The 14,548-nt window shown below is 38.7% G+C and overlaps 3 protein-coding genes across 14 annotated transcripts; 2 read left to right on the top strand and 1 right to left on the bottom strand.

Moving 5' to 3' along the window:
- The first annotated feature begins 155 nt into the window (after positions 1-155).
- LOC103840491 (U-box domain-containing protein 17) lies at positions 156-3,697 on the top strand. The gene has a single exon (XM_009117001.3). The coding sequence runs from the start codon at positions 1,380-1,382 to the stop codon at positions 3,492-3,494; it is 2,115 nt and encodes a 704-aa protein (XP_009115249.1). The 5' UTR covers positions 156-1,379; the 3' UTR covers positions 3,495-3,697.
- A 1,337-nt stretch (positions 3,698-5,034) lies between these two features.
- Positions 5,035-10,828, bottom strand: LOC103840490 (putative uncharacterized protein DDB_G0271606). Of its 3 annotated transcripts, none has more exons than XM_018654784.2 (10): positions 10,391-10,828; positions 10,093-10,136; positions 9,692-9,809; positions 9,495-9,609; positions 8,422-8,975; positions 7,716-7,959; positions 7,253-7,622; positions 6,905-7,063; positions 5,652-6,131; positions 5,035-5,574 (listed from the first exon to the last, which is right to left on the bottom strand). In XM_018654784.2, exons 1-10 carry the CDS (start codon positions 10,593-10,595, stop codon positions 5,278-5,280), a joined length of 2,586 nt encoding a protein of 861 aa, XP_018510300.2. In that variant the 5' UTR covers positions 10,596-10,828; the 3' UTR covers positions 5,035-5,277. The 3 variants fall into 3 exon arrangements, with proteins under 3 accessions (XP_018510300.2, XP_018510302.2, XP_018510301.2); XM_018654786.2 differs by having other exon boundaries at positions 5,035-5,571; positions 10,391-10,750; XM_018654785.2 differs by having other exon boundaries at positions 6,905-7,060; positions 10,391-10,750.
- Positions 10,829-11,066: 238 nt separating this feature from the next.
- Positions 11,067-13,180, top strand: LOC103840489. Of its 10 annotated transcripts, XR_004451982.1 has the most exons (6): positions 11,067-11,314; positions 11,380-11,480; positions 11,586-11,650; positions 11,753-11,798; positions 12,111-12,211; positions 12,519-13,180. XR_004451982.1 is itself a non-coding variant. In XM_033281396.1 (5 exons), exons 1-5 carry the CDS (start codon positions 11,367-11,369, stop codon positions 12,662-12,664), a joined length of 447 nt encoding a protein of 148 aa, XP_033137287.1. In that variant the 5' UTR covers positions 11,067-11,366; the 3' UTR covers positions 12,665-13,180. The 10 variants fall into 10 exon arrangements, 2 of the variants coding, with proteins under 2 accessions (XP_033137287.1, XP_033137286.1); XR_004451981.1 differs by having other exon boundaries at positions 11,753-11,815; positions 12,111-13,180; XM_033281396.1 differs by having other exon boundaries at positions 11,067-11,480; positions 12,111-12,186.
- Positions 13,181-14,548: the final 1,368 nt, after the last annotated feature.

Here is a 14,548-nt window from a genome sequence, read left to right as displayed (position 1 = left end):
ATTTTTTTTATTTTTTTTATTTTTGTTTGTTTATTTAATTTTAAACCAAGGGTATTAGGGATATTTTACCCTTTAATGAATGTCATTTTTGTGACTTTCTTCTTCTAGTGTCATTTTTGAGACATAAACTTCAAAAGGTGCTATTATTGACAATTGCCCTTTTTCAAAAGATAAAATACTATTTTGGTCATTTTAGTTTTTGAGTGCTATTTTTGTGATATAAACTTAGAAATGTGCTATTTTGGAGATTTGCCCTTTATACAATGCACTTATATTCCTGGGAGAAAGGTGAATAGGTGATTCATTGATCGATCGACTAACCCCTCCAGATAAAATACGTTTTGCAGAGAATCCAACCAACTTATAGCAGCTGACGTGATCTCTCTCTTGTAATTGGTGCCAGTCCAACGTAACCGACGTTCTTCCCTATGGTTAATAAGTTTTGGCCTTGCGGGTGGTATTGTTTGTAGAAACCAGCACCAGTTACAAGCCTTAGGTAGTTGGTGATGTATGACTTTTTAATAGACTTTTTTTTTTGCAATGTTTTGTTTTACATTTGTGATTAGTTTAGTTGTTGGCCAGCCTAATTTTATTCCCGAACTTCATAAAGCTAAAGAAAGTAGAGAATCAAACTAATAAAATGGCTGATGCCGTTGACTAGATTCTACATAAGTCGACCTTTGACTCCTTGTCTCTATATATATAAGTATTTTGTTTTAATTACGATCAAGAAATTAACGATTCTGTAGAAATACGGGCATAATTTAAGAGAGATTATGTCAAGAATTAAATGCTATGTGTTTATTATACGTCGTGTTCTTAGTACGTTGCCGACCTAAATTAGTGGTTCACCAGATGGTCAAACAAACCTAAAGAAGGGGTAATGATTTATCTATACACCACACGATAACATATGCTATAGTATTGATACAACAATCGAATCTCAGAACATTAAAAAAGAAAATACGTTGATAAACGAGACTAATAACTATTTTGCAGAAGACATTAATTACGAATCAGAGATGGTTAAAAGAGTAGTTAACTTAATAGATTTGTTTTGTTGGATTAGATTAGAAAAAGAACAGAATATCAAATGGACAGAACACGGATTCTATCTATCCGTTACATTCCAGAGTATTTGACTTTACTCGAAACCTTTCGCTGTAATAAAAAACTTTCTTATAGAGAGAGAGAAACAAAAAAGAGATTACGCGTTGTTCTTCTTCTTCTTCTTCGTCCTTCTCCTCTCTTTCCCAGAAAGTATTGTCCTTTTCACTTTCTTCTCCTCTGACTTTGTTCTTTCTATTTATATATATATATTACATAAACCTTTGTGGGTTTTTTCCCAATCTGGGCTAAAAATAACGGAGACAGAATCAATGGCCACCGCGGCTATATTCTCATCTCTGCGGCGGAGGAGATCCCCATCACTAGAAGCCTTTTTAGCCCCCTTTGACCTCTCCGGCATCGCTCTCGTGAAAACCCTAGCTTCCATCTCCTCAGAGGTCGTCTCTTCTTTCGCCGCCACACGGTTCTCGTTCCAACGCAGGAACGCTCGTGCCCTGCTTCGTAAGATCGAGATCTTCGTCGTGTTATTCGAGTTCCTCGCTGAGACACGCTCTCCCTCTTCTTCAACAACAGCGTTGCTGTGTCTGAAGGAGTTTTATCTTCTCATCTACAGGTCCAAGATCCTCCTCGAGTACGTCGCTCAATCCAGTAAGTTGTGGCTGTTATTACAAAACCCTTCGATCTCCGGCTACTTCCATGACTTGAACCAAGAGATTTCGACTCTTCTTGATGTCTTCCCTGTCAACGAGCTCAACCTCTCCGACGACATCAGAGAGCATATCAAGCTGTTACAAAACCAATCCTTGAAATCAAGATTGTACATCGATAACAACGACGAGTCCTTACGCGAAACATTCTACTCCTTTCTCGAATCCTTCGAGAACGGTGAGATTCCGAGCCCAACCGCTCTAAAAACCTTCTTCGTAGAGAGGTTAGCGTTTAAGGATTCTAATTCTTACAGAAACGAAATCGAGTTCTTGGAAGAACAGATTGTGAATCACGACGGAGACTTAGAGCCTGCGAGTTCAGTTATCAACGGTTTCGTAGCGATCGCACGTTACTCTAGGTTTCTGTTATTCGGTTTCGAAGAAGATGGAGTAGAGTGGAGAATCGAGAATAATCATCCGAAGGTTGGAGAGGACACGATCGTAACTTCAGTTCCGAAAGATTTCGTTTGTCCGATCTCTCTCGACCTGATGACAGATCCTGTGATTGTTTCCACAGGTCAGACTTACGACCGAACCTCCATCGCTAGGTGGATCGAAGAAGGACACTGTACTTGTCCCAAAACAGGACAAACTCTTATGGACTCTCGCATCGTCCCCAATCGAGCTCTCAAGAACTTGATCGTCCAATGGTGTACAGCGAGTGGTGTAGCTATTGAGTCTGAGTTTGTTACAGATTCGGTTGTGTCGGCTCTCCCGACGAAAGCTGCGGTTGAAGCTAACAAAGCTACTGTTTCGATACTCGTCAAGTTTCTAGCAGACGGATCGTCTGAAGCGGGGCAAACAATCGCGGCGAGGGAGATTCGTCTTCTGGCGAAAACCGGGAAGGATAACCGATCTTTCATCGCGGAAGCAGGTGCGATACCGCACCTGCGCCGCCTTCTCAAGTCGGAGAACGCTATAGCGCAGGAGAACTCTGTGACAGCCATGCTTAACCTCTCGATATACGAGAAGAACAAGAGTCTGATCATGGAGGAGGACGATTGTTTGGAGTGTATAGTAAACGTTCTCGTCTCCGGTCTCACAGTGGAAGCGCAGGAGAACGCAGCGGCCACATTGTTCAGTCTCTCCGCAGTACACGAGTACAAGAAACGCATAGCGTTTACTGACCATTGCGTCGAGGCGTTATCCTCGCTGCTTCGAAACGGGACGCCGAGAGGGAAGAAAGACGCGGTGACAGCGTTATACAACTTATCAACACACCCTGATAACTGCGGTAGAATGATCGAAGGAGGAGGCGTGACGAGCCTCGTCGGAGCGCTCAAGAACGACGTCGTTTCCGAGGAGGCGGCGGGAGCATTGGCTTTGTTGGTGAGACAGTCTCTTGGAGCCGAGGCTATAGGGAGAGAGGAAGGGGCCGTGACGGGGCTCATGGGGATGATGAGATGCGGGACGGCTAGAGGGAAAGAGAACGCGGTGGCTGCGTTGCTTGAGCTTTGTAGAAGCGGTGGAGCCGCGGCGGCGGAGAAAGTGTTGAGAGCACCGGCCATTGCGGGGTTGCTGCAGACGCTTTTGTTCACCGGGACGAAGAGGGCTAGAAGGAAAGCTGCTTCGCTTGCTCGGGTTTTCCAGAGGCGGGAGCATGCGGCGATGAGGTCAGGCGGGTATGGGTTTGTAGGGAATGTGAACGAGAATAGGGACGGCGGGAATTTTACGACGGATGTCTCTGTTCCGATGTCAATCTCTGTACCTGTATTGTGATCTATGTGTTCATTGATTGTTTATATTATAATACATTTATTTGGTTGGGAGGTATAATAATAATACAAAGTAAAGTTTTAGAGAAGATTTGTCATATGTGTATGTGTATCTTCCAGAGGAAAAAGAAAAAGAGTTTAGTGTATTATGGTCTTGATGTGTATTGTATTTGTTGTGAAACCTATTGCATTGTGTTCTGTTAATTATTTGAGATATGTAAAAATCAAATAGGGGAGGAGATTTGCTTGGAAGGTAAAGAAAGACGAGAATGCATATATATTGTATTTTATATAACAGTTTAATAAAGGTGGGGTTATACTTTGATTTAAAGATATAAAAGAGATCAAAGTAACAAAGACTTCTGAGTATTGAGTTATTGACTAGTGGTAGTTAGTTTCCTCAGAGGAATGTATGCGTCTTGGAATGTTTGATTTAGCTAATTGTGTGATCAAGATTGATTAAAGAAATGGGGTTTGCGGTTTGTGTTGAGGGTTTAACTATGATATGGCTGGTCTCTTCTCCACTTTTTTTTTTGTTTGCCTAATGTCTCTTCTCCATTTGTGAAATTGACGGAAGAAATTTTATTCCATACGAGAAAAGCACTGAGTTAAGATATTCATTGCAAAGAAAAAGTAAAGAGAGAGACAGAATCTCTAGCAATTGAAAGCTCTTTTGTTGAAGTGGTGAGTTGGGGCAAATTAACTTCTCGTCTTCTTCTTTTTCAGATATTGTTTCTTCCTCTATGTTTATAAAAAAATTGCTAAGTGGAACTCATCATTATAGTGTCTCCTTTTATATTGTGGATTTACAGATTTCAAGATTCTGTTTGTTCCTCTGTTTTTTCTTCTTTTAATTATACTTGGTGGATTTCATGAAATATAACTTGGAGATGTATGATTACAAGATGAGTGTCATCCACTATTTTTTTGTTCTTCTTGAAGTGGATGACACTCATTGTGTTTTTTGACGCGTTAAATATATCATGTGCATATGCGCATTATCGTCCATTGCATCTTATGATATATTTCTTTCATACACTTTTGAAGTGTTTTTCGTGATTTCAATATATAAGAAATTATATGCATTAGGATTGACAAACGGACTCGATTTTATTTTCTGAGTCTTCCTTACATCTACTTGGCATGGGAAGCCCAAAGAACAAAACAAAAAATTATGGCATGGGGCATGGATATAATATGTAACTTGTTGAACGATTCAATGAAAAAAAAAAATCATGCCCATGCATACGCGATTTCTTTTCTTCTTAGTTTTGTATCATGACGACATTCGTAGAGTATTGTAATGTTTTATTCAAAACATTGAATTGACTCCACCGTCACATGCATGTTTACTAGTACTCAGAAAAATTAGACTGAATATAAGATCAATTCAGACGTTATCTTTACACCATCCATCGACTTCTACAGCTGGAGAGAAGCTTCTAACCATTATAACCCGTCTTAAAAGCTATCTAGAAAGATTTAACTTCTAACATTCTTATTTCCACAGACGCTTAGGGGAGACCCCTCTGACTAAAAAGTAAAAGATGAGTATCAAGGTGTTGTTAAGCCCAAAGCTAGAAGATCTTTAACAAAACGTTTAAACACCAAGGACATGAAAAGACGAGACCGGTTAAAGGAAATGTTTGCTAAGTTACAAAGGAGACAAAAAGGATGATGATTATAGTTAATACATTAAGAACATATCCATTTCCTCTTCACCCTCGCCATACAAACCTCTCTATAACAGAAAGGAGCTAAAGAAAATCACTCAACTTTCTTTTATTTTAGTAAGAGTTTTGCCACAGCTGCTGCTGGGTTTGGTTCGAGGGCTGAGCTCCTGCAGCGTCTCTAGGGTTTTGCTGCTGGCGCTCGTGCGACATTTCTGTTTGGGACTGATAGAAATTAGGGTAGCCATGAGACCCATACTGCTGTTGTTGCTGAGCTTGGCGATACCCTCCTGCTGCTTGCTGAGCTTGTTGTAGTTGCTGCTGTTGTTGGAGGTTGAAGTACGCGTTAGCCGGAACACCTGACATGGTTCGAGAACCATGGCCGTGATGCCACATCGCCGAATTATCATTCTGAAAGTAAAGAGGGAAATGTCATCGGATGATTCAAGGTCTGAAACCAAGAGAAAGTGACTATAAAGAGACAAAATTACCTGCTGCTGCTGTTGTTGCTGCTGGAGTGCCAACAGATTACTGTTCTCTTTGTATTGAGAACTCAAAACATCTTCATAACCGGTAGGAGCAGACTGTTGGTTAAGAGGGAAGTTTCCAGCGGATCCAACATTGGTGGAGTTTCCAAATCCATAAGCGGAAGCAGGAGCTGTTCCAGACTGAGGCAAAGTACTAGGAGAGAGATTGGCTTTGTACTGAGGAAGCAACGCAGCTAGTTGTTGCTGGTGGTATGAGCTGTTACCAGCAAACGCTTGCTGGAAAGCGGATGGCATGTATGGATAGTTCTGAGGAATCATAGGGTAACTGATCATGTTTGCAAAGTGTGCTAGCGGCATTGTGGGTTGAGAGTAAGGATGCATTGGAAGCTGTTGTTGAGGAAGAGCTGGTCCAGTTGCGATATTAGCACCGGCTAAGTTTTGCTGCGTTGGCTGTGTTGCTGGAATTCCACTGCCTCGTAGGGCCTGCCATGTAAGAGAATATATAATCATAATCAGACAAAGGGTTGATCAGAACCAAATCCACAAAATCAATTTCCCAACATAAAAGAAACTATTCTGTTTAGTTAAGCAAACATTGCTGAATTGACTCCACCATTAATAACAGGACATTACTAACTTCATACTAATTAATAGTAGACAGAAGTTTGTGGAAACGAAAGACATCTCGTTTTTCTTTGAGAAAAAGACTAGGATAGCACCAAACCAAGTTTTTGTTCCCAAAGTAGCACTCAAGGCTCAAAGTCACAAAAATAGGTTTCATTAAAGAGGTAAATATACACTTATACCCCTTGGGTTAATTAATCCAAACCTTAGGGTTTAGAGTTAAGGGGGTGGGGTTTTGGAATTAGAGTTTAAAATTTTATAAAAAATAAATACTAAAATAAAAAATAAAAATTTATAAAACAGTTTCAAAAATTATTTTTAAACTATAAAAAGAAAATTTGAAAAAAAAATTCAAAAAAAATTCAAAATTTTTTTTTAAAAAAAATTATAAAAATTTCGAATCTGAAAACATATAATCTGAAACTATAAAATTTTTTTTTTTTTTTTATTATTATTATTTTTTTTTTTTTTTTTTGTTTGTTTATTTAATTTAAACCAAGGATATTAGGGACATTTTACCCTTTAATGAATGTCATTTTTGTGACTTTCTCCTTCTAGTGCTCTTTTTGTGACATAAACTTCAAAAGGTGCTATTATTGACAATTGCCCTTTTTCTTTAAGGGATTATTTACCTCAGGCATGGAAATGCTTTGGCCACCAAGAGATGAAGCATTGTTGTTGTTTCTTGACTGCATAGACTGGGCAAAAGGGGAATACTGGAAATCAAGCTCCCTCGCATTTTGTGCAGTTTGCCCCAATAAACTGTTGGGAACTGAGTGTGTATACCCCTGCTGAGGCAAAAACACAAACAAGAACCAATATTAGCATTGCCATTAGAGAATTTTAAAGGCATTAATAGCCTCATATCACTTCAGTGATCACAAAACTACATTTTCGGCAAAAATATGAACAGTCTGAATGCAATATTCCGGGTGCAAACAAGCTATCATAAATAATGCACATGTGACTTAGCAACTTACCATCACATTCGATAACGAAGCAAGATTCTGTGCATGTGTCTGTGACGCATCATACGCAGTATTCAGCTGCTGCTGCTGCTTAGAGTACCCTGGCTCAGACTGAGCAAATGCGTACTGGTGCTCCTGAACAGTCACGGGGTTCTGCGTCTGATTTTGTGCATGTGTCTGTGACGCATCATATGCAGTATTCAGCTGCTGATTAGCGTACCCTGGCTCGGACTGAGCATATGTATACTGATGCTCCTGGACAGTCTCGGGGTTCTCTTGCCTAGATTCTAAGGAATCATCATAACTTCCAGCAGCAGCTGCGTGGCCCATATTTCCATTGACCGTGCTTTCAAGATGTTCATCTCCATAGAACTCAGTGTTTCTGTAAAGCAAAAGCATTGATCAGTTAGTAAATAAGAGATAAAAGTAAAACCATAGAATATTTTGGAAGAAGAAATCAGCGGTAAGGGGATACCTTGCATCTGAATGTTCGATCTGTTGAGCTACATCAGGAGTCTCTTCTGCGTTGTTGCTCAAAGACTTTGATCCAAAAGCTCCAAAACTTCCAAAACTTAATTGTGAGCATTCTTCTGTATGGATAAGCAAATGATTAGGAATAACGACAGCACGTCTATCCTCTTCATGCGAGGCTGCTTGATCATGACTATCTACTGTTAGTTGTTGAACGTCAGCCGAACCAGATGAATCCTCATCTTCATCTGAAAAGTAATAATGACACGGTGAATAAGGAACATCCAAAAAACCAAAAACCCAAAAAAGCAATCTGTTTTTTCTTATTGCAGAACTTCAAACTGAGTATTAACTCTACCACCAAAAGATAACTGGTAGAAGAAAACAGAACAGACAAATAATAGTTTCAGAACAAACAAATAGCAAAAAAAAAAGCTTTCATCCACCTCCAGCAGAACTATAAGGGTATATGCATTCACATTATCAATTAACACAATCCGGCCCCAAGATGAAATATAAGAAGGATTTTGATCATGAAGGCAGACTACTAGCAATCATTGTGATTCATTTGATGAAAAGACACAGTGTCATTCACCTCAAATATACAGAGAGTGCTCACATAACCATCAAAAGAAAAAAATCAGACCATTACACCAAATTTAATCCGAGATAAGCACTAAGAAAACATGAATACAGACTTAAGATATTACCTTTGTGGTGCTCTACAGGATGGCTCTGCGTCTGATATGCGTACTGATTCTCGTTAAATTCAGACGAAACCCCAGAGTCATCTTCTTGGACATTTTTAACAGTAACCGAGTTAGGTTGCAGTTGATCGACTCTAAGATTCTCAGAAGGGCCACTTTCTGCTAAATGTATGTTTTCTAACCGGTCGCTCAGATGCTGATCTACTCTGGCGGATTGGAAATCAGCTTGACCGTCGCATACCTCTGACTCTGCTGGTGCTACTGATACAGAAGGTTTACCAGGAGCTAGTGGCTTCTGAATCGATGGCCACTCTTCTTTAACAGGGACCTGGTGGTCTGCATTAGCTTCATGCTCGTGATTAATCTCAGAACGCATATTGACATTCTGTTTTGAGTTTGTTGTCTTGTTCTGTGGTCTACCCATCTTCACAATGTCAGCCATAGACATCTGGCCTGGAGCCCCAAACCATGCAGTTTGATGTCCAGAAGCAGGCTGTGATGGTGATATTCCATCGCCGGTAGCAGATGGCAATTTATTTTCCGTTACAACAGAATCACTGCAGATATAAAGCGTGCATCAGAAACAGTTGAAATAGCAAGATTTTGACAAAGAAACCGCGCCTATCCTCTTCATACGACCCCTACAACTAGACTCATCATGTGAAACATTTGCATTGCTTCTAATTGATCAAACTACTACACATAAAAGATTGTTTAGTTATAAACTCCGATCATTCAGAAATTAACGATCTGCAATAAACTAGTCAAAGTAAAACCTATAAAGTAACTATCATATAAACACTTTAAACCCTAAGAAAGAGTTTGAGCCAGCTAAAGGTTCTTCAAGGACAAGGCCTAAGATCAAACAAAATGATCACAGAAGTTCAATTTCATAACCTCATCACTCTGATACACTACTTAATGGATTCTACCAATACAATCATTAACTTAATGGTTGAAATATGAAACCAATTATTTTCATTCAATTTCAATATGAAGCATACAAAACTTCCACTGATTTTTTCAGTTGCTTCAACTTTCAAACTGCAAAAGAAAGAGACCACTCAAGGGAAAACCTGTGTGGTGTCAGCTGGTGGTTTGGCACTCCAGAGGCAGAAGACCAAGAACTAGTGTAACCCTGAGTTCCACTTTCTTTCTTGCTTGTAGATTTCCCCTGGAAGTTTCCAGAATCTGAACAGCAGAAGCACATAAGCATGAATCGTAAAGTTTAAAACTATATACACTTTACGCATTCAAGAGATCGTGTTTATACCAGCAGAGCTGAGATGGGTAGATGCACTTCGTCCAGCATAGCGATCAGAACCACCTCTACCACCGCTGTTGTATCTGTTATTAGCACCACGCGGCCGGGAATCCGGTATATCCCTTGTCTGAATAGAAACAAAAGACTTCAAAAATCGCCAAAAGCTCCAGTAAACCAAATGATAATAACTAAAACTAGAAATATGATCGACTTCCACCAAAACATCTAGAGTCAGGTGTATATCGACACCATTAGGCATGTCAATGAACAAAACAGTGACTAGAAACAGCAGATAATGGTGCTAAAACACAATAAATAGTTGCCAATTAGTTTGCATTTTAAAATGCCACAAAAGAGAGACTCTGGTCTATTTGCGGTAAGAAAACAGGTTTCAACACTGACTGACTCACCTCTTTCTTCTTCTCTTTTTTGCTCTTCACCTCGTGAAAAGGATCTGGATAGAGAGAGAACAAAAGCAAGTATGAGTATCACAAAATAGACGCCAACTAATAAAGACAAAACCTTGACGCTGAGAACTAACTTCCACAAGTAAGAAAACAAAAACAAACTTTCACCAAAAAAGACGACTTTTAAACTATATGAATAGTACCAAACTAAAAAATCAAAAAGCTTTGATACATCAGAATTGAAAACCCCAATTGAAACCCTAAACAATCAGCCAATTACGATAAACCCTAATCGAGAAACCTTGAGAGAGGAGGCGATGAACGGCTTCGTTAGGATCCATATTGCACTCTTTGAGCATAGCGTAGATCTCAGCCTCGGGAGAGTTGACGACTTCCTTCAAGCTCTGTACTATTTTCCTAGACCCTGACGGGATATCGTTCATTCCATTATTGCCCTTTCTCCCTCCGCCGCCGCCGACAACGACCTTAATGCTGCTGCTGCTCATCTTATCCGCCGTGAGCTGCCTCTCTCTCTCTCTATCTCTCTCGCACAATCGGATCTGGATTGAAAATATATAACGACGCTCTGTGTCTTTTGTCAGCCGCGAGAATACGAACAAGGAAGGCGAAGGGGGGGATGGATGATATATAAGAAGAAAACCCTCTCGAGATTTTTCACCGTCGTTTTAATTTCTTTTTCTTTTTCCTCTTTTGTTTCTCTTTCCCAAACTATGAAACCGTCTTTTCAATCTAACTAATATTAAAAGGGATATATAAGGAGTAGCTAGACTATCCACGTCCTCATTTTAAATCAGCCAATCAGGAACTTTTACTTGGACACATCAGATCACGTCAAGCCGAAAATGAAAAAAGCTGGCCTCTTTCGTGTGGGCTCATTGGTTTTGTTACGGCCCAAATTTTGAGAAGCCTATAGTTTAATCCTAATCGTCTCCAAACCCTATCAAACATCTGTTTGCCATCTTTTCCGCTTATTATCTGTAACGTCGGGCTCCCACAACTCTGTGTAATAAAACCCATTACTAATTGCAGCAATAGTGAGCCATGAAACCGTTGCGATTCCCTCAACATATAGCTTTATAAACATCAAACCAGGCGATGACTATAAGAACAGAGAAATCCACCGGGAAGGCTCCGCTCAATTCTTCAATGATGTCTCTCCTGGCTTGGCGGAGGCCGAGCTACTTTTCTGGCTAATCCATTTCTGGTTTGTATTTAGTTACCTTTGTTTTGAGTATGCAACAAAGGCAACTGACAACATGTGTAACAAAGGTAGTGGAATTGCTGCAAAACCTCGTGGAATTGAGAACGTCATAACAATAACTGCATATGGGAGTTCGATCTCATTGTTGCAATGGTTGAACAGAACAAAGGTAGAAACAATAGCATTGTTTTGTTCTGTTTTTTTTTTAAATCTTTCTTCATGCTCCTTCAACATAACGTTTTCAAGGAAGTTTTTAATCTTTTATTATTCGCAGCCAAACAATGTGGATAGCGAAATCTCAATGCTAAAAGGATACTATGTTTCTCGGAGCTTATATTGGTCCTTCCTCTTTATGATCAATTGTTGGTTTCATATATATATATTTTGTAATCTCAGACTAAATGTTAACTAAGTTTTGCTCTTATCTCTTATTTTACCCAGTTACTGCAAGAGTCATCATGGACATAGACATGTGGTGGAGCTAAGCGTACGTCAGTGTGATTAGTAAAAACTAATCTTCTTAATTTGTTTTATCTCTTCGTTATCATTTGTCATGGTTTGGTCGATTTTTCCGCAAATCACCATCTCAAGATCTGTTTTGGCTTTAAGATGTATTTCCAGTGTGTTTCTAGCTACTTTCTACTCTTTTACATACACTTTATTTTCCTTTACATACACTTATCACTCTCATTCGCCAAATACATATGGTCTGATTTAGCTTTTTACTATTAAATGTTTTCTTTGCATAAAACTGTCAAAGGATTATCAACGGCAAGACCATCACTGTACGGTTTTTCAGGTTGGTGCAGCTCTTTCGCTCAACCAGACACATGGCATTTGTAGCACGAAGAAGGTCATATACCCCATATTCAAAGGTCTACAATTTTATTTAAAACGTTGGTATGTTCAGCCTTATAATACGTGTTGAGTAACTGAAGATTACTTATTCGCTTGGTTTCTCCGATATACATGAGAAGTATAACATAAATAAATCATAAATCACAATTGTGATTGGTTACAACAATTGCAGCTACTCATACTGTTTTTTTTTGTGCAGTGATTGGTTAGTAATACAAAGCAGCTACTTATACTTTTTTTTTGTTCTTTACAGTTACAACAATTGCAGCTACTGATTAGAAAATATTCCAATTGCTCACTTTTCTATACGCAGCGTTTGATGTAATAATGGTTTATTTCTCTTCTTCAGGTGTTAATTGCTGTTGCTATGATCCTAGGCGACGGTGTATACAAACTTGCAAGGTGAGCCGGACCCTTTCCGGACTATTAAACCAGATCCGAGGTGGACCTGGTCCGAGAACCTCCTTTCCCATTGCCACCAAAGATATCATATGATGATCAGCATAGAACAAGATCCTTCCTTAAGGACCAAAATTCCTTCATGGGTTGCTGGTGGAGGCTATGAGCTTCGCTTACCTGAATGGTACTACATTCTGGTCATCAGTGTCTTCGCCTTAGTCTTGGCTTTATGCAATGCGTTATGGAGTCAGGCTCACGGTTTGGTCACTAGCCAACCCATGTTTACAATCAGAGCATGGGCTGGTTCAGACCATGGAGGTCTTCCTGCACATATATAGTATCCACAGCTTCAGACCTGACACAAGATTTCAAGATAGGTTACCTAATATTGTCATCTCCAAGGGATCTGTGTTGTGAGCCGAGTGATTGGAACATAAGTGGGAGGTTTGATTTCGCCATGTGTGTTCTGGCTTTTCTACAAGTTTTTACTGTTTTCTGAATTTCGGCTTGGTTTAGAATTGAACTGCGATCTTTGTATTTGTTTCTGACGTTGTTTCTACATGTTTGTTTCTTAACTGTCATTTAAGGTTTTATTCTTCAGGGGTTAACAGATATCAAAAACACCAAAGGCTGATAACCTTAACTTGCCTTCCGTACCAATAGCACATGTTGGACCTCTACCTGGTCGAGTTCAGGTTAAGCGTTTCGACCATTCTCTTCTACGAACTTGAGATGCTTCAAAGCATGAGTTAGCTCTTTATGTATGCCTAATGAGAGGCTTAACGACGCGATTAACATGCTGAGGATTAGTTTAGATTAGTGGCGGTACCACTAGCTTCACGTCATGGATAAGTTATGGCGTTCTCTTTGTGGAGTAGATCTACTAAGCTCTTTGTGTATTTTGATTTTCTTTTGTACGTAATTAAATGTCAGCTTCAAGATTTATCTCTTCTCAACATGTTCTTTTTTTTCCACATAATTCTAATACTCATGCCTTTCTAATGCCAAAGATAAATAGGTCAATAAGTTTTAAATGAATATCTCTCACCGTTTTTCTTCTTTATCTTTGTTTCCGTTAACAAACATGAATCACTTGAACATTGATTTTGAGAACAAGATTGTAGATTTTATACAAGAATTGAATCTAAAAAAGCATTAAGATGGTTAAATTTCTGTGGATTTTATTTATAATCAGATAGCTCATGCTGATTTGTTTCGGCTATAAAAAACGGCTGAGCACAGGGACGGCTCAATACTGTTAGGGGTCCTACGGTAAAAAAAAAATTTTTACTCTCTAAAATTTATATGCAGATAATGTTTAAAATATTTTTAAAATTTAATCAGTAATATTTTGTATATTTTCTAATGAAAATAAAACTATATACATATCAAATTATTTTGAACCCTTTTTAATTTTATTTATTATATTTATAATTTTTTTTATATATAACAATATAGATTTTTTAAAAATAGGGTTCCTTTAAGCCGGTCCTGGCTGAGTATTTGTGTTGCCTATACTAGGAAATAACACAAACACAAGTCCATATTCTGATTAATGATTGTGCTGCTTTCAACTACGCTGTATTTATTAATCCATTTAATTACTAATAATGAAGTTCTTATGTACGGTGTTACAGAATCTAAATGTATCCTTAGAATCTATATGGATCATAATTAAAGCTGAGACAACACAAATGCTCTCCGCCTCTTTGTATATAGCCGAAGCAAATCAACATACGAGAGTTATGTGATAATAAATAAAATACACCAAAATTTAACCATTTCTAGGCTAACAAATGCTCTCTATTCATCTCACATGTTTGCTCAGCATCCCAAATATATTTTTGATAGTAACAATAAGCAAATTTTGAGCTTAAATCATTGCAAATTTGATATACGATTTATATTTTATATATCATAGCCATGATATATGTGGATTATATATTAAAAAAATATAACTGTCAAAAACCCGGGCGTAGC

Source organism: Brassica rapa, chromosome A09, assembly GCF_000309985.2.
Source record: "Brassica rapa cultivar Chiifu-401-42 chromosome A09, CAAS_Brap_v3.01, whole genome shotgun sequence".
Lineage (NCBI taxonomy): Eukaryota > Viridiplantae > Streptophyta > Magnoliopsida > Brassicales > Brassicaceae > Brassica > Brassica rapa.
This window is presented reverse-complemented; position numbering and strand designations above follow the sequence as displayed.